Source organism: Cuculus canorus, chromosome 1 (assembly GCF_017976375.1).
Source record: "Cuculus canorus isolate bCucCan1 chromosome 1, bCucCan1.pri, whole genome shotgun sequence".
Taxonomy (NCBI): Eukaryota; Metazoa; Chordata; class Aves; order Cuculiformes; family Cuculidae; genus Cuculus; species Cuculus canorus.
Genome location: NC_071401.1, coordinates 21,380,926 through 21,404,620, shown reverse-complemented (window position 1 = coordinate 21,404,620; position 23,695 = coordinate 21,380,926). Strand labels below are relative to the sequence as shown.

At 40.0% G+C, this 23,695-nt stretch overlaps 1 protein-coding gene across 4 annotated transcripts in view; it reads right to left on the bottom strand.

Annotated features, from left to right (window-relative positions):
- Window positions 1–8,852: 8,852 nt before the first annotated feature.
- Window positions 8,853–23,695, bottom strand: part of CDK8 (cyclin dependent kinase 8) — an 80,246-nt gene continuing 65,403 nt past the window's right edge. For 3 of the 4 annotated variants that reach the window (XM_054070121.1, XM_054070134.1, XM_054070139.1), the window contains 6 exons: window positions 21,589–21,658; window positions 20,480–20,552; window positions 15,864–15,961; window positions 14,394–14,472; window positions 14,116–14,274; window positions 8,853–10,130 (listed from right to left, as the gene is read on the bottom strand). In XM_054070121.1, the coding sequence (XP_053926096.1) occupies window positions 10,005–10,130; window positions 14,116–14,274; window positions 14,394–14,472; window positions 15,864–15,961; window positions 20,480–20,552; window positions 21,589–21,658 (605 nt within the window). In that variant the 3' untranslated portion in view covers window positions 8,853–10,004. The remainder of the gene's footprint in view (window positions 10,131–14,115; window positions 14,275–14,393; window positions 14,473–15,863; window positions 15,962–20,479; window positions 20,553–21,588; window positions 21,659–23,695) is intronic. The other variant, XM_054070127.1, reaches the window with a different exon arrangement.

Below are 23,695 nucleotides of genomic sequence, written 5' to 3'. Positions count from 1 at the left end.
TGCCCTTCAGAACACTGCCACATTTCAAGATGATCCAACACGCTCTGCAAGGGATGCTCCCCGAGATGACATCTCACAAAGGATTGCTGCAGGATTTGGGTCATGGACAGAGCATAAGGTGGCATTTTCTCCTTAATGAAAGTCCCTCTCACAGCTTTTCCTTTCAGAGGAAGAAACCTGCGCAGCTCACAGAGCCATTTGTACTGGTTTAATGATGCTAAGACATTTATCCCGGGGAAGGGTTCTGCTTGAGGTCCCTGTTTACTTCAAGCCCACTTATTTATAATATCCTTTCCTCCAGTTCTTGAATCCTTCACCTGCACGAACACGTCCTTTAGATCATCTTTATTGAATACAGTTAAGTGTAGCTCATGGGGTTATTGAATTACAGGAATGAACTTATCAAAATGAGATAAATCACTCACATATTAGCCTCTCTCTATTAAACACATTACACCCAAAGGCATTTTTCTGTAGAATAGATACTATATATCAAATGTGTGAATACTTGAAGGAGCTAATGTGGGCTTCTCCTCACAAGAACGCACATGATGGGAATGAAGCAAAATATTGATTAGAAATAACACCCTCTATGTGAGTCTTGAATGGTAATAGCTTGAGATGGAGTTTGAGCTACATTTTCTCCTCTTCCATGTGGTGCACAGTATTGCACAGAGCTTTGCGCTGGCCGTGGCGAGGTTCCATGCCGCAGTGCGCCACCACTGGTCCTTTATCCCTGCCTCTGCCCAGCACCTGGCATCGGAGGGCAATTCCCTCACAGGCATCGCTTAACAACCTGACCCTGCCAGGTACCAGCTTTGCTCCCACAAATCACCAGCTGCGAGAGACATGGTTTGTTTTTTTTTCTTCATGAGATATCTAAGCTTGATTTTGGGGAGGGACAGCACTGGGAACCGGCGATGCCATTTCAGGATGCTCAGGCCTCAGCACAGTTGGGAGCAGCAGGTTCTGGTGCTGCCCAGCCCCAAACCACACTGCTTCCTCACCGACCCTGCGGCATCCCCAGACTCATGCACCTCCAGAGTACCTTCAGATCACTGGTTTGCTTTTTTCTCTAGTTACTTATTCTGGCATTCCTTTTAACTCCTCTTATCTCATCTTTGGTATTTTCACGGTCAACTTCATAACCATATTTTCTTCCCTGCCTTGTGGTTTGACAGGTCTTGGTTTTTGGTGGATTTTTTTTCCAAGAAGCAATTGCCCTGAGCTGGAATCCTGAGGATGCTTGGTGACGGTTCACCTGGCGGATGCTGATCCCCGACCACATTTGCTGACTCTAAACCATTGATGCTGTAACGTCACTAGCAGATGTTCAGCTCGAGGTCTGTGAGATGAAGGCACAAAATCTCTCCCAGTGACTTTGCCGAGGGTGTGCATAATCTCTTCTGCAGGTGTTGGTCTTCTGTAGGAAAAGCCATGCAAAAGTGCCTCCCCTTTTGTGCATTTCACTCCAGGTACAGAACTCAACAGCAACTGTCAGCAGCCTCTGGCGTCACTTATGCAATTAGAGAAGAGGGCTGATGCTTTTAGATTGTTGTTCAGCTTGCCAAAAAAGGGCCAAAATCACTGCAGAAATCCTGTTCTGCTAAATCCTCCTATTTTCTGTATTTTTTCAGTATAATCAAGATTTGAATTATGAAAAGATTAATTGAAATACAAAGAAGAGGGAGGGGCAAGAAATCTATACATCTATATAGTAATCTACCCTGATATATCACCATCAAGGCTGGCAACCTTTCAGGAACAGGCACATTCACTGGAGCATTGCTGGATCCTTGCTCCTTATGCACAGGACTTAATTAAAATTTTAAAAATAATCAGCATAATTGATATTTTAGATCTTGGCATTACTCAGGGTAACGCAAGGATTGCTAAGGATTGACACAAGTGTATCTGTAACCTCAAGGATATAAACTACCCTGTTGAGATACTAATATTTAAGTAAGTTGCCTCTCTCAAGGAAAATAATTTTTACAATCAATTAATTACGTTTCCAGTCAGTAGAAATGGTTTTCAATGTGCATGTTTTACTTTTTTCTCTGGCAATGCCCTTAATTAACAAATAAACTGCATATCTGATAACGGCAATGACATCTATATATTATATTTAGTGTTCTTTCTCTGTGAAAGGGGCTTTCCTGCCCTGTTTTTGCAACGTTCTGCAAAAGATTGTGCTGGAAGCAAAAGCTTCACTATCCATTCTCCTGCCTGGGCTCCTGCAAGACCCTTGTCGAATGCACTGAATCCCATCAGCGGCATTTCTGGCTGCAGCCCTGTTGCACCACACACATCAGGATCAGCAGTTGCTGGTGGGTATACCATGAGCTGAAAGCAAACTGGGGGGGTGCTCCCTGTTCATGGCCTTTCTGGTTCAAACTGCAGGTTTATGACACATTATACACACTTTGCCTTCTAAACGCAGGTTCCAGCTTGGATTTCCTCCCTTCCTTTGAGGTATGTGCATGATGCTGATTTCCAGATCCTGCTTGGTGCAGCATGGGTTACCTCATTAAAAAACAAACCTCTGCGATATGATTTCTTCTCATTCTGAGTCAATCAGATGTCCTACTTTTACATTTCTGACGAGGAAAACCTCAAATAGACAAATATGACAGACAAACTTTCATGCCTATGTTTTCTGTTGATTTATTTTCACTGTCTTATCTCCTGGTGGAAACTAAAATCACTCTTAGAGCCATCTCTCCCTCTGTAATTTTTTAACCAGAATTGTCCACCTCATACAAGCGCGACCCAGCTTGCTGTTTGTCCAAGCAGCAGTTTGGCACCTGTGTCTCCAGTCTCTGCATCAGACTGTGCACACATTTGGGGTGCTGGATGTGTCAGAATTTGCCAGGCAAGGGCACAACAAGAAATCCCCGTGGAGGCTGAGAATAGGATCGCAGCCTCTGACAAACACAACTTCAAGCCATGCGAGCAAACAGGTGCCCTATAAGGCAGCTGTATGCCATCAGCTGGTCTTGTCCTCTAGTCCCCTTCGGCAATTTGAGCTGCCTTTGAGCATCCACGTGGTCTTCAACTTTTCAATCAGGGAAAAAGAGTTTTTCCAGCAGATTGGCCCTTCTGACAGCAAGTCCCTGCAGTGTTTTGAGTCATCGACATCACACTGAGCCCCAGGGTGCAGATCAGCCAGCTCAACTCACCAACACCTTGCTGTCTGCAGCTGCCACCTTTCCTCCTCCCCTCAGACCCGACTAGCAATGCTGGTGCCTCCCAGGGAGTCAGAGAAGCGTGTGATAGTAAATGACAGCCTCACCTCTTCACCCGTGGAGTGAGGGCTGGATGAGATCTGATGGAGCAGCTGCTCATCAGCCCCAGGCACCGACTGCCCATCACTCAGGAGCACAGGCTGCTCCGCGTCAGAAGTCCCTGCAGGGCTCTCCCAGCAGAGCCTCCAAAGCAACTTGGGTGGGATTTTCAAACCAGCTGGGTTTGTCTGGCATGCAAATAAATTGCATGGGTATCTTACAGACCTGCATGACTGGGGGTGGTGGAACATACATTAAGAGCTTATACAGGGATTTCTAATTCCTGGGCTGGGACATCATACTGCTGTAGCCTTTTCTTGATCTCTGAAGGAAAGACAGGACACAGAGACGGAGCAAAGCCTGCAGCATGTGCTCAGAGGCCATTGGGAGTGCCTGATCAGAGCACACAGCCACCACGGTCACCATTTCTGTTATCCAAACGCAGAATTAATCCCCAAGGAATCCTTCTCCACAGCTTGCTGGGTACCTCCATATTCCAATTCAGATTTACAGGAGTACAAGGCTTAAGTAGATGTGAAGCATGCCAAACAATTTATTCTATTGTCTTCCTTATCCAGTTAACAGGGAGAACGCACTAAGGTAGAGCTTGGCTGGTGTAGGAAGCCTTACAGATCCCTACATATATTTGAGAAACACTATAAACAGCAAGATAATTTTAATTTAAGAAGTTCATCAATAAGAATAGACTCATGCACACCCTGCCAGCATCCTGCGGGAAGACCAGCCACTGGATACTAAAGGCGACTCTGGAGCTGGTGGTGTGGCAGAGAGGCTGCTGCTCCTCAGACACTGCGGGTAAAGCAATACACAAATCCAAAGCTCCCACAAATATTAAGCAAGGGCTTGCTCTGAGCACACTACAGCATTCCTGCACCCCAGCCTGAAGAAACAGACACATTTCCTGAAAAGAGATGCTGTAAAGGCTGTCCTTGGTGCTTCTGTGGACATAGGATTATATGCCAAGACGTGCTTAAATAACAAGAGCTTCTTCGGAAGCCCTTTCCCCACCTCCCCTGGCTCAGGTGCAGTACTCAGACCACCTAAGTAGGACCAGAAAGGCAAAGGGATAGTTAAGATCAGTGTGAAGGCAAAGGAAAACCACCCTAATTCTGGCAGGCTAAAAAGTGCCTTTCAGTATCGTGTGATGTGGGAGCTTTCAGAGCAGTGATGGAGCTTGTCCAGATTTCCATCCTGGGTTAGAGCTGGTGTCACCGCAGGGCAATGGTGTCATTGGTGCTGATGCCAAGCTCTACAGCACAGGATCCCTTTAACTAAAGACTGACGTCCAGAGACAGCTGCCTCCTGCCATCGCTGAAGCCAACCATCAAGATAAAAGCTACTTAAAATCCTTGAGAAGTGGAACTTACTGCAAAAGTCCTGGTGGAAGAAGCAGCTTTGTTTGTGTTTTGCTTTCAAAGGGTAAGCACCTTTTTTTCTACCTCTCCTACTGTTAAAGCAGTTTGTACATCTCATCATTCAGATGTCTGACATGTTATTTCACAAAGTGTTCTTTACCCACAGCTGTGACAAGCAAATTACACTGAATTAAGCTCATCTACCTTGGTCTCAAGGGATGCTGGCTATTAAACTGTCTCTGAACTGTCATCCCGAAGCATTGTCACCACTCAGCCTGGAAGATGCTGAGATGCTCTATTCAAGGGACTAACTAAAATAGCACTTAGGAAGCACTAAATCAATCAGCCTTTCTGCAGAGAACAGGCTCAATTCACAATGATAACAACATTTAATCCAAACAGTGGGTCTAAACTGTGACAGTTTGCAGCGTCACTGCAGGCTCCAAGAAATAATGTTCTTATTTTCTGATACACAATAACCAATATGAGACACTGCAGACTCCAGTCCACTGCCATTATCCCTCTTGGTGGCAGTCAAACTGTCCAATTGTGCCCACAAAGTCATCAAGAGCCACCATACATGAAAAGCGAAGATCACAGCTTGCCTTTCAGTGAAGCCAGGGTGGGTTTTGGGTAGCTAGAAAAGGAGTTGCTTGTTGTTCAAAGAGAAATTTTAGAAAGAAGTTGATGGACACTGGGGAACAGCAGAAGTCATTTCTTCACAGGCAATCTTCACTTGCAACTGACTCCAAGCCTTATTCTAACTGTGACCTCAGCTTGGGTCTGAATAGGCAAGAAATATGAGAGGGTGAAAATGATAGGAACAGCTTTGACAATCCATTCTGACAGAGCTTAAGGCCATTTCATGTGAAATGGCTAACTCCTCCAAGTTTCACTCATACTCCAGTCATTATTTGCCATCACCATCTCGTTTCATTTGGCAAAAGAGTTGAGTTGACAACTCTTCCCATAAAATAACATGGGACCATAAATGAGTAGCATTTATGCTACTCATAAAAGAGTAGCAGTCACAGAATGTGCTGCCCCATGTTGTGGAGAGAGCTTTGTGCACAGCTACCATGGATGCAGTAGTTGATAAGACACTTGGGCTGCTGATGGCCCTCAGCAAAAAAACACGGAAGAATCACAGAATCACAAGGTTGGAAAGGACCCACTGGATCATCGAGTCCAACCATTCCTAACACTCCCTAAACCATGTCCCTCAGCACTTCATCCACCCGTTCCTTAAACACCTCCAGGGAAGGCGACTCGACCACCTCCCTGGGCAGCCTGTTCCAGTGCCCGATGACCCTTTCTGTGAAGAATTTTTTTCTGATATCCAGCCTGAACCTCCCCTGACGGAGCTTCAGGCCATTCCCTCTTGTCCTGTCCCCTGTCACTTGGGAGAAGAGGCCAGCTCCCTCCTCTCCACAACCTCCTTTTAGGTAGTTGTAGAGAGTAATAAGGTCTCCCCTCAGCCTCCTCTTCTCCAGGCTAAACAACCCCAGCTCTCTCAGCCGCTCCTCGTACGACTTGTTCTCCAGCCCCTTCACCAGCTTCGTTGCTCTTCTCTGGACACGCTCCAGAGCCTCAACATCCTTCTTATGGTGAGGGGTCCAGGAACTTGCACTTTTCTTTTAGAGGAATCCACCAAGCACAAATGAGACACCAAGGTCTGCAATTGTGTTTGAATAGGCAATGGCAGGTACCTGCCACAAACGTTAAGCACCTCCCCTGAGAAAGTAAAGCACGGAAATATAAGCCCCATAAAAATTAAGCCTTGCATATAGAAAGTAGAAAGGAAGTTGGAGAGATGAGTTTGCTCATTCCTTTCTCGCTTAGGCCTACTGCCCTAGCGGCCTGAGGAGTTTGCCACCTTTCAGATGAATCACCCTAGACTGAGAACAGACTCTGTCCAGCAGTGGCTTCAGATTGAGGAAAAAGGAACCTGAACAAAACCCTGAACTCGCACTGCTCCACCCCTCAGCTGGGCATTGCTGTGGTACTGCCACAGACAAGTCATTGAGTTCAGGCAGTACATTCCAACTCAGATGCACAAAGAGGAAAGGAAAGGACAGGACAGGACAGAACCAGTCCCCTATTTCCTCCCTCACACTGCTCCTCCTCTCCACTAATGCTGAATCCTTCTTCAAAAAGGATCTTTGCAGAAGTCACTTTTTCTTAAAGGGCTGAGTCCCTATCAGGTATGATAAATTCAGAGCTGCCATGAGTGATGCTTGCTGGGAGTGCCAAGATAAAAGCACAATAGTGTATTTATCCTCACGATCAAGTTAAGCTTGTAACCCATTTTCAACTGAAGCCAACTCTAGAAAAAACAATTTGTTATTTAATCAGAGCAACAAAGATGGGTTCCCGACTCCAGCTATTTAAAATACACTCAGATTGGTCCAGATCATTGTTGGTGAAAAACAAAAAACTTTGAAGTTCTTGAACCTAGTAACAAATGCTCAGGTAGGTGATGAGAGGCACAGCTCACGAGCCTGCTTCTGCCTGGGGAACTGCCACCTCCCTCAGAGGAATTTGCAACTCTTCTATTAAATGTTCTCAAAGGCAGTTTCTTCTTCCCCTTTCTGTAACCCTCACATAAAAAGCCCCTTCAAGCAAAACAGAGATAGGATTTTTTTAAAGACAGTTCAGAAACATAATTTAGAGCCTTGCCTTCAGTATGCCTAAAATCAGTTTAAAAAACTTCATATGAAGGTAACGGTCATGAATAGGACATGTTTAACCTTATCTGCAACAGAAATATAGCCATCTTGAAGGTATCAAAGGTTATACCAAGCACTGAAAAAAATTTTTCTTTCCACAGTTCTAGGGAAAGAAACCTCAAACTCCTTCTCCTAAATGACTGAGACATCGGAACAAGTAAAATACTGACTTCCCTGTAAGTCTGTTTGAGGGAATCTGCTATATATCTACTACAAATGGAGCAAATGAATGAAATCACTGCAAATGGAGTAGCAGACTACTTAGAACTAAATGTAGAGTATAACTGAGCTTTATTATAATTAGTTGATAAGCTACATCTTCATCCCAAATATCTTCTTAATAGGAAAAGAAAATTCACATGCAAACTAATGGCAAGAGTCCTTTTTGTTAGCTGGATGCATTTCCCTGGAACAAGCCACTCTGCTTGCTACTCATAAACAAAGCACTGGAGACATGACAATATACTAGTATTGAATAAGGTCTGCATTAATACAAATATTAAATATTATGCCTCAGTTTGAATATGCATCAATAAGAAAGCAAAAAAATCTAGGCCAACAGTACCTGAGCCAAAGAAAAGTTACTCTTGTTGCCATTTCAGTACCTGGCAAGAATCTACAGAGATGCCAAGCAGGCAAGTTCGAAACCTATATAATAAATTAAGGAAAGGACAAAAAAAGGCTTTAATTTGAAAAGCCAACCAAAGCCAAGGCACTGCCACCTATATATTTTTTTATTCCAGAAACTGATGAAAGCTGTATTTTGACATTTATGTCAAAATGAAGAGAGTATCACATTATCACACTATAGTGATATAACAGTCCACAGACTTTTCTTTAGTTTTAATTCCCCATAATACTTAAATCACTATTCCACTCAGACAATTCTATGTTTACCTCAAACATAGTTTGCATTTCTGGCTGGCTACTGATTTGTTTTTTCTTTTGCCACCCACCAGCAGCTCAGTGCGTTTGAACAAATCATACCAGGTGATATTCACGCCACATGGAGCACAAGCAGAAAAATCCTGCATACATCACTTATACTTATGTCATAAAATCATGGAGTGGTACTAGATTCAAAAAAGAATGAGTTACAGAGACTCTAGAAGAACTATTCAGACAGGAACATCTCTAGATTTTTCAGATGAAACGGAGCTGTCTGATCTGTGAAATGCAGCTAGTAATAAACCCATGTTTAGAACACCTCCAGCTGATCAGCTACAAGTTTGCAACAGGGGTAATGACATTTTACAAAGACACTATTTTTTTTCCTGGTATTTAAAAATCCCATCCTTCCCAGCAGTGAATGGAAGCCTGCCCACTTGCAAGAAAAATTCCCATCAGATACTGCCTCTCAGGACTAAACCCAATGCAGATGTACAATGGGGGAGAAGGGGTGTTGTTGCTGACAGAAAAAGAATACAGACAAAGTTCATATCCAGATTTATGAAAAATAAATTTATTACATAACACCTTGTTTTATCAATGTTTGATTTTTTTTTTTATTCAGAATACTTGTGTCATTCATGTAAAATAGTTTGATACAGTACATTGTATGTAAGATTTTCCTCATAAATTCTAAGGCTCTCCTAACAATCTTGATCCTCTGCTGTAGGAATGGCACCCCTAAACAACGTGCGAATGTTTAATAAAAATAATTAACTGAACAAAATTTAAAATCCACTACAGCAAGCTGGTTCTCAAAAATCATGACGAAATATCTGAATGGATGCCGCACCTTTTTAGGAAATATCATTCATGCTTTTTTAATCCCAAAGCATGCTCACAAATTATTAACACCAACAGGAAAAAAATAAAACACTGTCTATGACAATCATTTTAGTTTGTTTGCTGAACCAAACATGTTTATATCAATGACAACATACTCATTTTACTATCAAATAGCAGCTTTAATACCAGTCAAGTCATAGATTTAAAAACAAAACAAAAAACTTAAGTTGGAAATTAATCTTTGGGACATTCGTAATTGCTGGAAAAAAAAGCAAACGTTTTCATGTTCTTAAAAAAAAAATCTCATCGTAGCAATCGTGTCGGTCATAAAACATTGATCTAGGTGGAAAATGAACCAACCCACAAAAGTCACTAAAAATAAATGCCTATCAAAATTGTCTCAATCAGAGTCACAGTTAGTTTGTTTTTTTGCCATGGTAACATATATTGTATGCTTCAAGTACCAGTTCAAAGATGTTGTGTACTATTGGTCAGATAAAGTTGTTACATCAAGAGAATTCACCACATACGACAACAAAAATGCTTGCCCCTAGCACATTTCACAGCTTCAACTGCTACAGACTGTCACTGAAAAAAAATGCATCGATCAGTCTGAACCATGTCAAGTAAACTATGGAAGTAGCATATCCACAACACAAACTGTGCTAGCACTTTCTTTTCAAGTCTAACCCCAAAAACAGGTACAATTTGGGAGCCACTACTCCGCTCTGTGGAAGGGGGTGGATCGTGGCAATCAGACAGGTTGGAGGTGTGGTAGTACAGTACATTCTTGTGGCCCAAGCCGGGTTCCAGGCAGGCAGCTGTGCGGCCGGTCCTGCAGCATTAGCAACAGTGCATTGACGTTATTGGGATGCAGCTCAGTACCGATGTGTCTGATGCGAGTACTGTGGTGGCTGCTGGGAGGTAGTTGAATATCCCATGCTGCTCTGTGGCTGTGATGTGCTTGGTCCAGGGTTGGGGTAGGCAGCATGGGGGTTGGAACGCTGGGGGTAAAAGCAGAGGAAACATAGTCCTTCATAACAGATACACTGCAAGACAGTTTTGCCTGCCAGCTTATTTCTTCAAGAAATACGAAGCACACACAGTCTCAAAGCTGCTGCGCTTCCAGACTTCTTTTTACCTACTCTGATTGCAGCAGTTGCAGGTGTGAACATGAGGAATACCAGATTATAAAGTGACAGTTACCACCTTTCAGTTATTCACCTTAATTACCTCCTGTGAACCTACACCATCATATTCAAATCCCCAGGCAACCCTCCAGACACCAGAATGTTAAACAAAGCTACCACTGCTCATGGTCATGGTGGTCTCTGCTTGCTCCCTTCCCTTTACCATGAAGGTATATTGGGGTGGAGGTCCAAACAGAGCATCTTAACGCTAATGAGATGCTACATTATTCTGGAGACTTTCCTATATAAAGGATATGCTTACAACCCTTTTGCATCATCTGGGAGTAAAGGCCAGGAGGGCTGATAATGCATCATCGAGCAGCAGCCTTTGAATTGCTTGATGGAGAGTTAAAAACCACACGCTTCTCAGTGCAAGAATGTTCAGAGGGAAAAGGTCATAGATGGTGGCTTGAGAGGTTCAGATTTGACATCAGGGGAAAAAAATTCACAAAGAGACTAGAACAGCACTAGCAGAATCTGACCAAAGAGGCAGTGAAGTCTCCATCTGTAAAGGTTTTCTGAGACCCACCTAAGCAAAGCCATGACTGACCTAGTTTAGCAGAAGCAACAGTCCCCCTTCAAGAGGGAGAATGGACTAGATGCTCTCCAGAGGCCTCTTTCAACTAGCACTTCTATAATTATTTATTGAGTGGAACATTCATCACTGCAAGAAGCTCAGAGCAAACGAGTAACTGCCCACTTCCATTTTAGCTAAAAGTTACTTATTTACACATCATGCATTATAAAAGAAAAAAAGGACTGCATGTGGTATTTTCAGTCTAAGCATATGACCACGTAGTAGCATTTAACATTTCAGTAAACAAACACACTGTGGCCTTTCAGTACTTAAAGGAGGCTTATATGAAAGATTATGAGAAAGGACAAACTTTTTAGCGGAGCCTGTTGCAATAGGACAAGGGGCAATGGTTTTAAACTAACAGACAGGAGACTCATGTAGATAGAAGAATTCTTTTTACAATGAGGACAATGAAACACTGGAATAGGCTGCCCAGAGAGCTGGTAGATGCCTTGTCACTGGAAACATCCAGATTCAGACTAGACAGGGCACTGAGCCACCTATTTCGGTTGAAGACGTCTCTGCTTACTGCAGGAGGGTTGCATTAGATTAGCTCTAATGGTCCCTTCCAACCCAATCTATTCGATGAGTCTACATTGCAAGATGTATTAGGATTATTAGCAAAAGCTGCTTCTAGCAAAGTCTGGAAATTTAGCTCTAAGGCAAACATTCCAGGACCAGGATACTGCTACCAGGAGACCTGAATATGCAAAACTATAGTGAACCAACATTCTGAGAAAGTAAAATATTAAAATAGCCTAACGAATTTTATAAAGTAATAAAAACAGCATTATTTTTTTCTGCCATTAGCATTTAGAACAGAAAGTTCAGGATGTTGAGATGATGCCAGAAATCAAAAAGCAAACTCCACTTGTTAACATGTGGTCACAGGACTGATCTAATTCTCTAGGGGTGCAGAGTGTAAAGGGAAAGAACTGGCTGGACCAGCACTTAATGCCAGCAAGAAAAAACCCGCTCTGTTGAACTACACCATTAACACAGTGACTGAACCTTCATGAAATTTGTCTTCATTCTTGAGAGTTGGACTAAGTCACTTGTCAACAGAAGTGCCACAGCTCTGGATCACCCTTCACCACGTAACAGGATATACTTTAGAGCAAAAATCCCTGAATGTTCTCTTTGCCCAAGCATGGCTCCTGTACGTAGGAACCTATCATAAGTTTAACCATTTTGAAAGTGACCATTCACATCACTTGTAAACACTTTCTGCATCCTGACTTCTGAAACAGATCTTATTTTAAGACAGAAGGAATTAAAACCAATCAGGTTATCTCGTGACACCCAGCACAACAAATGGCTTTTGTTTAAGAAAAAAGGCAAATATTCAATCCTTTCTGAATACCATTAAACACCTAGAGGGCTACCACAAGCAGAAGATCAGAGTAGTAGAGTTACTCCACCCTGTTTAGTCACATTGCAGATTCAAACGAGAAGGCAAGGAAGTCTATGTGCCATATGTCTACTATTTTTATGCATGGCAGAAAAGGATACAAGGTCAATGAGCTCTGCAGAGAGGAATTTGACTTCCGAGTGGATGTAGAAACTGTTTTAGTGTGCCTTGCCCAGAAGATGGCAATCCTTCTTCACAAGCTTGATATGGGGAATTTGAGCAAATTAAATGAAGAACAAAGGAACAGGTGTTTGATTAAAACACAGGGCTGTATTGTAATATTTGTTTGCCATCTCCTCAAGTTGCAGGATCAGAGGCAAAAAATGTGAGGAATCTTTTTCAGGGAGACCTGAAACCACCAATAAGCAGCTTTTAACTGCTTTTGTCCTAGCACCAGCAAGCTCAGGTCTCCTCCCTTTGATTATCATGTTTTCCAGATATCTTAATCTGAACAAACCTACTCACTGCCTTCTTGCATGACTGGGAGGCGGAGAAGTATTTGTTTTGAAAACCAGGTGTTTTGCCTCCTAGAGAGACAGCAGAAAAATTAGTCAAGACCAGTCAATTACCAGTAAGAGCTCCTGAGATAGCAAAGTAGCAATCACTTTCTCAAGGCAAAAGTATTCTGAAATTATATTTGTTGACAAGGGCTGCCCCCAGCTATAACCCTGGGATGGATGACAGAGTACAGAAGTCATAATGAGCATGAGTTGAAAACAATCTGGCTCCTGCTGAGGCAGTTTGAACCTTCCCTCTTCTCAACTAGCAAACCTCAGCTCTTGTTCACAGAAGTGGAAGTTAGAAAAAGTTAGTTCAAAATGCCAAGACGCAGTAGCAAGTGGAAGGGCATGTACATGGGGCTCCTGACAGTACATGCAACCTTTGATCCATCTCCTTAGATATGTCACTTAACATGAGGGAAAGACTGAGTTATAACTGCATATGCTTTCATAAAAATACACACACAGAACAGAAGTGGTGGAAAAAGCCACAGAGAGCAATTGACTGCAGCCTGCCAAATTGAAAGGGATGAAGCTCATGACTTCAGGCAGTCTTTAAAGATATCTGGTACTCTCAGGGACAAATTCTGATATGCAAGTTTTCAAAGCCCATTGGTGTTTTTGGAGAAACAGTACCAAAATCTGAAAAGCAAGTTGAAAACAGCAATTTTACTGACACTGCTCTTTAACTCTTCTAAGTTTTGCTACAGAATGCAAGTATAGGTAAGTAGGTTTCCAATATTAGCGTCCCAGATTTACATAGTAATCTACATTAACTGAAAACACTGTCAGTAATTTCTGAGTTCCTCATCTTTTGATTTCATTCAAGATACATTTCCAATTGGCCTTTTGTACTACGCATTCCATGTGAACCAGTACATGAGAATTCCTGCAGGCTCCATCCCCTAGGCTTCCAAAGTCCGCCACCTCTCTAATCGCTCCCATGCATAAAATTTGAATTTATCCTTGCTCCTCTTTCATAATTCCCTAGCGTGCATTAAGTAAAGGTTCTGTCCTCAACAGAGTGCAGAAAAAAAGTCTCCTGGTCTGCAGTCAGCATTCCCTGATGGGAAGGTAATAAATTAGTAACTGTTATAACTCCTGATCTTAATTTCCTTAATGCTAACCTAAAGAGCATTAGCATATCAATTTAAAGGCAAGCCATCAATTAAATGCATCTGAAAAATCATCTGAAAGATGCAAAGAAATGCCAGTTAATACAGCGACATTCACAAAATTACTCCTTCAGCTTGAAGAAACACTGCTGTAAACACAAGAAGTAAATACATAATATATGAATAAAACAAATACCTGATAGTCTGAGGTCATTATAAGTCCACCTGAGGTAGTGGTAGGAGGAACAACTCTCACTTTTTTCAGTGGGGGTCCCTGTGTGTGACTGTTGTCTTGGTTCCCTGGATGACCAGTTCCATTAGTATGGTTATTGCCCTGCTGCTGCTGCTGGTTCTTCTCAATTGTTTAAACACAAAGAAAAATTTCAACTCAAAAGCAGTACATGAAATAACATGAAAACAGGAAATAGCGTGAAAGCCAGTGAAGCATGATGATACTGTTCTTCCAGTACTTACTTTATCTCCTTTATCATCTGGTTCTTCTTCTGTTAAAAATTCTCGTTTTGGGTAAGGGATTTGACAACCTGCAAAAACACTGTCCCCCAAAAAAAGTCTATTTATCACTGTATTATAACAAAATGGTTAGCCCTGTAAGACTGACACTTCAGTCATGCTAGTTTCAAGCTGCCTGAGCCACAGCAACCTGTAACTAACAGAGAAGTTTTCCCTGCATTATTTTCATCATATTCTAAACTTGGTAGACCTATTTGCATTTATTGTTAATTTTCAGTTGCCTCTCACACTCCATTTAAAATCCTAACAGCTTTCATGGTTTCTGATAACTCATGATCAAACTGGTGGCTGGGAAGGTACACCACCTGCTAGATATCTGCAAGGGCACAAAGAGCTATCTTAATCCAGTTATCATATAATTCATGATCTTAGGACTAACTAAAAATACTCCTGGAAACTCCACTCACTATTAATAAAACCACCTGGAACAAAGTTTAAAAATAACTAGAAATTTCATTTGTCAATTCTTGTCTCAAGGCCCACATGAATTTGTTACTGCTGGTGCAAGCTAATAATTTACCATCTCTTAATTCACAAAATATATTTATAAAGTCTTTGTACACCTGCTAGCGTTAGTCATTGCATATTCATATTAAAATGCTAACCTGCAGTTGAGAAAAATAACCCAAACAAACACTGTCCTAAAAGCAGTTTCTGCAAGAGCAAATCATTCACATGACAACATTAAATCACAGAGACAGCTCAAGAGCTGGTATAAATAATCCAGTAGGTTTTAGTGAAATAATTTCATTTTTAATTAGTTACTTATAAATATACATACCATGCGTTATAAATTCTTCCCTAGATAAGAGTAGAGAATCATACACAGAATGTACTAATAGCTTTCCTAAAAAGGTGTACAAACATGCTTTCTGGCTAGTCCTCTGGGAGGGGGAGTTAATTTTTAATGAAATTATTCATTATCCTAAATTTTCTTTCTTTCGTAAATCTCCTTGCATAAACAAAAAAGACTGTCTATGGAAAATGGATTTAAGTTGTTAAGGATGACAGCAGAGACACAGTTGACTTCCCCCACCCACTAAATTTACAACAAAGGCTAGGACAGAAGACTCTAAACTAATTAGAGAGTGTCATTTAACATTCTGGAGCAGAGAAGTGGACCTGCGGGCACTTAGCAGTTGTCTACAAAGATCTGCAGCATGCATAATCAATCTGTCAGTGAATAACAAGATTAGTGCTGTGACTAACAGGATCAAAGTTCCATAAAGCAAGAGATTAATAAGAATGCTACTTAATTTTAAAAACCACAAATGCCATTTTAGTGGTAATAGCTTTCCTAGGTTGCTAGTAAGTATTTAGTTCAATATTCACAAACATATTTATAGCAGAGAGAAAGCACAAATTTCTAAAGCATCTCTGATGTACTGATAGGTTAATAAACTGACCACTTACTCTGATGTGGGAAGCGGATCTTCTAAGAAATAGGGATCCTGCATAGCCTGTTCTGAGGTAATTCTCTTTATTGGATCCATAGTGAGCAATTTCTGAAGCTGCAAAAATAAAAGTTAAGCTCTGCATTACCAAAACCTTTTACAAACCTTCACTGTATTATTCCTGGAAGATGAGCCAATACAGAGGTGTCTGAACTTGAAATGCTAACCACAAATGGCATAAACACATTATTCTCTCTTGTTAAGATAATAACTTCATTTCCAATTGAAGAGCACATTTTGACTTGCAAAGCCCAGGACACTGAGTACCAGGCACAAATGTTTAAACAAATACCTTCAAAGAGTTTCCATGACATACCATCAGCTTTAGATCAGTTCGGAAGGGACCTTTAAAGCTCATCTAGTCCAACCTCCCTGCAATGAGCAGGGACATCTTCAACCAGATCAAGTGGTTCAGAGCCCCATCCAACCTGATTTGGATGTTTCCACGGATGGGGCATCTACCACTGCTCTGGGCAACCTGTTCCAGTGTTTCATTATTATTATTTATTATTTAAATCTACCCTCTTTTAGTTTAAAAACATTACCTCTTGAACTACCAGAACAGGCCTTGCTAAAAAGTCTGTTCCCCATCTTTCTCATCAGCTCCCTTTAAGTACTTGAAAGTAGTGATTAACACATCCAAAAAAAATACACCTGGCCAGGTAACTTCTCATCCCCGCTTCAGTGCGTGCTTGCTTATTCTGACAAATACAGACTCTCAGAGACATGTATGTGCTACGTGCTGTTCAACAGAGCAGTTGTGCAAAATCTTGAATTCTACTTGATTTTTTGCATGACATGATGTGAAATACAGAAGTCTAATAAGCTGCCTCCTCCATGAGCAGATCAAGTTGGAGCTCTGGTGCTGATGCACTATCAGTGTAAGATCTCAGCCTTGATCTTTGTAACAACTGATGAAATCAAGTATCAACTACATGAAAAAGAAAAAATCCTAAGGTGCCTGTGTTGGTTAGACACAATGAAAATGACCACAAAGTAGACAAGGCAAAGTTTAATGTTTTTCAAAAGAGTTAAACTTACTTCAACAAAAAATCTGTCAAATCCATACCCTTTGAGAAATCACCTCTTACTCTCATTGGGAAGCATTAACAGAGGGCTAAGAAGCACATTAGGTATTTGCTGCCTGATGCCCAACTTTTAAAAAATAGCATAGAACGTATTTCAGTGAACAGTAAAAATCCTAAGGTAATATACAAACGAAAACTTAAGAAAATTAAATTGACCTAACCAAAGCAAAGTTAAAAATTTGTAGAAAAAGAGTTACAAACATTGGTACCTAGATGGATGTGCTATGATAAACACTTAAGAACTCCTCCTGAATAACTACAAATACCAATAAAAGACATGAAGTCAAAATTCAGCATGAGGTTACAAGACTGAAAGGTAACTCTAAAAAAGTTTTAGTGTTTGTACTCTTTTCACTCTTCCACTCTCATTTTGCACCTATGTAAATATTTCAGAAGCTGGTTGGACTTCATATGTTTGACACAGCAGCATCTCAACAGTGATTTCAACAAAAAATACATTAGAAAAATCATGCTGTCCTCGAGTCTGAAGATTTTGCCCCATTTTAGGAATAGCAGACCAGAGTGGTTTTATTTAACTCCAACACTGAACTGCAGTGATGCATTTTAAGAGTGTCTTATTCAGAAGGTCTGGTGTATGTGCAGATCTTTCTCCCCATCCACTCAGCAGCTGCTTGAATACAGCTGTGCTGGACAAGCAGCATATACAGGCAGAATGAGATAACCTTCAGATAAGACAGAAAACAGTGAGTCTTCATGTTTCACCATAGAGTACAGCGTCCAAGGCAAAACTACATCATGACGTATTGTTAAAGATAATGACTTTTAAAAGAAATGCTACACTTTCACCCTAATGCTTTTTTTTTTTCTTTTTTAATCATGGATCTAAGAAGATATGCAGAAACAATATATATAAATTTTACAGTCATTTTACGTTTGCTATTCACATTTCTAATGGAATTAAATTCACCTTCTTTTTTAAAAAAAAAGCCATTGTCATTATCTACGTCTGAACTGGTCATCTCCTTTCACTAGCTATTAAGTGAGCATACACAACCACAACGCAGATCTCCACAGTGCAGACAGCTAAAGTCAGAAAGCACATTTCCTCTCGACAGCCTTCAGTTTTAATGGCATAGTTAAGCACATAATAAATATGTATTGCCACTATCAATCCAGTTGTTTTCCACATTATCAACGGACTCACAATAAGTTATTTCAGCTCCCTGAGTCTGCATGTAGCCTTTGTAGAGTATCAGTTTTAATAGGACAATTCTCATTCTCTCAAAAACAATCCCAGGATCCAGAAAAGAGGAAGCAAAAAAAACCAAGAAAGAATTGCCAATATGCTGAAAAACATCATAATCAAAAAACATTGCAAAATTCTGGCATAGTTTCTGGCAATTAGGTTATAAAGCTGTCTATCATATGCTGACAAGATGTGAACAAATTTGGTCATAATCAGCAACAGAAAACAGAAACCACAAGACAAGTTTAATGATTGTGCAACTATTATCACACACAGGACCAAAACTCCTATTTTGCCCCTTCGTTCTGGTATCAGAAGAGAAGTGAATCTTCCACCTATAATTACAAATATTCTGTTTTAAAAACTGTTCAATGAAAAGATCACCTGGCAATAAACTTTATATACTTGCAATAAATGGGACAATCACTGCAGTTGACATGAACCACCATAAACAAATGCAAGATGAAACATCGCTCAATTAACCAGGAGCAGCATATGCGTACCCATTTTCTAGGGCACAAACAAATAAGTAGGAAAAAAAAAAATCAAAAAAGTTAAACTGGAAAAAACCCATAAGCCGCAAAAGCAGGAAAAAGCCAAAGTTGTCTCATGTAACAGATCAGTTCTGCACGTGAAAAGAGACCATGTGCATGAATGTCAGTAAAGAGGGGGTAAAAATCCAGTTAATTCAAGTTAGGAAATCAAAACATTTCATTTTTGGCAAGAACAAACTCCGGATTTACTAGTCCTGGAATTATTAATTCTGGCATGTTTTACAATAGTAAATGTAAACAGTTTTTTTTAACCTGTTCTGATGCAGAGAGTAAAAGGGCTGTGGAACACAAGATCTTGGACTACCTCTAGATCTAGTACCAAGAGATTCACTGAACTTGTTTGGGCTCTGGTGGAACAGCCCAAGGTGTTCAACTGCAGTTCAACATTCTCTGAAACAACACGAAGGATAAATTCCAAAACTCATATGGAGGAAAATGTACTGAACTGAAAAAAGATTGATGTTTAAAAACCCCTGGGTCTGATCAGAGAAGGTACAACTTCCAATGACTTGAACAACAGCCACATGGCCCTCTGGCACCCAGGCCTCTTCACTACCTTCTCTTTTATCCAATTTACTCTCCAATTGTACAAGATAAAGAAGCTTCCTGTCTTCCCCTTGCTCCTACCTCACCAAGTAATATATTTGCCTTATAAATCTAGCCTGAAAACATTTAATCAGAGTTGAAAACATCAAGACAAGGAGCATGCCCATTCAGAGAGACCAGACATATTTAAATTCTTCCTCCTTCTTTTATGAAGTTTATTTTAGAAACCTGAATGGCCTTTAAAACACAGAAGAAAAGGCCCAATAGACCGTTTCAGATGTCACCGTAAGATGGGCACATCTAGGGCTGAGCAAGTGTATAATTTTAACTGGAGTCTTCATAAAGGAAGTTAAGATACTCTAGAGATAAATCGATTGTTGTAAGAGTACTAGGAAGTTTTCATAAGAAAGCTACACATACATAAGAAAGCTATAAGAAAGATCAGTACAACAGGAAGGCATAATGAAATTTTCCAAACTAAACATTCAAGTCTTGAGATAATGTCTTGTTTTAAACAAAAGTGCAGAAGACAAACTTAATAACAAATATGTAAAAAAATCATGCATTAAGGATTATTTTTTTAAAATCAGAAATAGGCTGTTAAAAGTATGCAAAGCAAAACGGATAATAGTTGCAGCAACACTGCAAATGTAACTACAAGTTCAACACGACTATAAATTGGAGAGGGGAAGATTTAGTCTTGAGTGGAAGATTTAGACTAGACATAAAGAAGGATTTCTTCACAATGAGGGTGGTGAGGCACTGGCACAGGTTGCCAGCTGTGGATGCCACATTCCTGGAGGTATTCAAGGCCAGGCTGGATGGGGCCTCAGGCAGCCTGGTCTAGTGGGACGTGTCCCTCCCCATCACAGGGGGGCTGGAACTAGATGACCTTAAGGTCCCTTCCCAAACCATCCTATGATTCCGTAACTCTAAGACTGAAAACTACAGATATACTTGATACAGAAACTAATCTAGTGAATGATTCACAATCATTCTATCAATGTGAGAAGTGGTTTTGCAATTTTCAGATTGTAGACTATCAGTTATTCCTAATTTTGTTTGTAAAATAAGGTATAATATTTATAAAATAAAGTTAGTCACAAAATACTCAAGATCAGCTCAACTCTCAGCTTGTATTTACAATCTTTTGATTATATTCATGCATGCAAGAACTTACCAAGTGGAATGCCTTACTATCTGGTTTAACTTTATGTTTTTCCATATATTTGATAAGGCTGCAGTTGGTATACCTAGGAAGGAAAAAAATGTGACACTTCTAATATACAAATCTGATATGGCAAAGCTGTCTCAATAGCCATGAAACATTGATCAGAATATTATTTGCTAATCCACTAAGCAGGTAAAAACCACAACTATCAACATCAGAGAATGCTTAAAAATCGTTCAGATACTACAGAAATGCATCTTGTGTCCCTCGCACGTTTAAGAAAACACTTGGCATCCACGCAGAAAGCACACTTTTGACCCACACGCAGACACCAAACTATCACTTCAATTTCAACTGCCTTTTACCAATTTTGCTACTGCATAGTTTCACTGCGCCTATTTCTAATGCCAGTAAACATGGTGATACATACTAAGCCCATCTTAACACTTTCCTGCAATGTACAGATCGCTACAAGAACAAACATGAATTCACTTTTTGGAAGAGGAGCTCAGAAATATGGTTTCTAAATAGGTATAACAGCATGGCAGATAACAGAAATGTAAATAACGGTACAGCCCCAAAGCCCTCAGTATGGAAACAAGGCAAGAGGGTAGGGTCTTAAGTGCCAGCATTAAACTCTGGCAACGCGACAGAGAAACTAAAAGGTAGTCTTGTCTTTAGCCTTCATAAGCTACCCTAGATACCAAACCCAACAATCACACCCACTGTTTGCTGGAAACAGTCTAAGGTTACCAGATCCCTTTTATGCAGCTATCAGAGGAAAATGATTTCCAGTACCACATATTCAGAAACAGTTGTGACAAACTGTGCTTCGCAATCTTAAGAGCCATGTGAGGTCTTAGTGGCATCATCCAGTTCACATCTGCCACCTCACCATTTAGTCTGTCTTTGGCTTCTCCTTTGATTCACACCATCAACAGACAAAGTTCACCATCCTGAAACAACTTTATTTCACTTTTTTCACAATTCTAAATCATAACCATTTCATAGTCTTTGACTGGCATCTACATAGAAAACAACCTGAGCTACAAGAAACCGGGTTGGATGGAAAAGTAAAATATGCTTTCTTAACAATGCTCAACTCAAAGCAGACTTACGTGTTTCTTCGAAAATCTTTCATTAGAGTTGAATGTTCAGGCATCTTTTTTATGTCTTCCCAATCTTTATCTGTAAAGTCAATATTTATTAATAACTTTTTTCTTCCCCCTCCTCCCCCAAGTAAAACAAAGGTTTTCCAATTATCTCTGTAGACCCGATTTTCTTTTTTCAATCTCCATATCTAACCTTGCAGTTACATATTTCTTTGTACTCCTTGGCTCATATTCCTTCACCATCTTGTCACAATAAATCTTCACAATACAAACACCTAAGAGGTTCCAGTTGTGTGCCAATAAACTCAAGGATTTGAAAAAAAACCAGCTGCCAGCTACAGTGAAGATAACCACTTGCCCAACAGACAACACGGAAGCAAACTATGTCAGACATCATGCTTGTGCCCTTCAGGACTGTTATTTAATTTACTCAGGCACAGTCATGAACTCAGGACAGAAGTACACAAGACTCCCATAAACATGGTCTCCTTCTAAGGGGCTTTCCATTCTGACAGCACTGCCTTCATTTACAAGAAAATGCTCAGGGATATTATGTAAATTTCTATTGTCTCAAAGTAAAAGAAATACTGTTAGCCAATAAAAGATTAAGCAGTAGTAACATTTGCACACTCAAATTAAAGAATATTTCAATTCAATTTCTCTGTGTAGACAAAGCTTGAAGCGGATTTCACAATAAAACAGAAAAATCACTACTAGCACCTAGCCTCAAATGTATTATGCTCTGTAACTCCTGAAAAGGCACTGTGGGCAAGTAGTTTGATTCAGGTAAAATCTTTACTAAGTTTTATCGCAGCTGCAGAAGGCTGGGAGCCTGTAAATATTAAGTGAATAAATAAATCAGAGAATAATTTAATTATTATTTAAAGGAAAGATTCTCCTCTTTCCCTACACCAAAGACACACAAAACTTTCAAATATAGCAAGTGTGAATTAAAAAGCAAAAAAAAAAACCTGCTGCAATTAAATGAAATATATTTCTCTGTAAGGACCAAAGACTTTAAAAATCAAATACAAACCATTAGAAAGTATTATTTAAATCAATCAAACAATAATACTGACAGTATCATCTATTTAGGTAAACTACACAAAGACCATGTAAAATACAAATGAAGTACAAAAAGCATAAGAAAACAGTAAAATTCTAGGCTAAAAGCATAACAAGACAGTAGTGCTGAAAGAAGCAAAATTAAAGAGATTTTTAGGATTAATATATATAGGCAACACTTCTAGGAACCTCACACAGCAGTACAGAGGCAATGAAGTACATACAGGACAAAAAAAAGTTAAAGCAAAAGATAAGAACATATCTAATAACAAAATTCTAGAAGTACACAAACATGAAGACCACAAAACCCACGTGGTAGGAAGAAGAAAGTCCACTAGAACAGCAAAGATCATTAATAGTGAATGGAGCAACAGCAGGGAATACAAGCAATGAGGAGAAAGATGACCAAAAACTAAAACCAAGCCCCTGTTATTCTGAGATCTGCAATCACATGAACACTACAAGACAAAGCATTAAACGAAAAAATGTAAGACAGCCTGCAGAAAAACAAGATATGACCAGCACTAAGGGGAAAATGCAACAAGTAATATCCACTTCGTAATTTGTTTTCCACATGCAACTACTTTTGTTCCAGTTTGGAAAAAAGAAATTTTCTCCATATTACAAGTTTTCTACCGGGGAAAAAAATTAAATACCCTCCCCCTACTTCAGAATACTATGTTTAATTTAGCATGAGTTAAACTATCTGTATAATATTGACTAAATGTATAGATTTTTGCTTGATTTCATACAAGCACCAGTTGTTTTCCAAATCTATGAACAGTAGTGCAGAAACGCAGAAATATTCCTTCCTGTTTTTAATCATCCACCATTGAATATGATCGTTTAAAATTATAAAACATCGGTACATCTATAGGCAAAGATAATCCTATCGTTAATAATGGGAAAAATATCTGATATGACCATTAGATTCTAGATTTATAAGTCCTGAAATAAAGATTGTGTTTGAACAGCGTTGTTGCTTTGATTAGCTGCCACCTTCGTATGCAAAGAAAGCAACACATATCTTTCTTTCAACAGCAGTGAT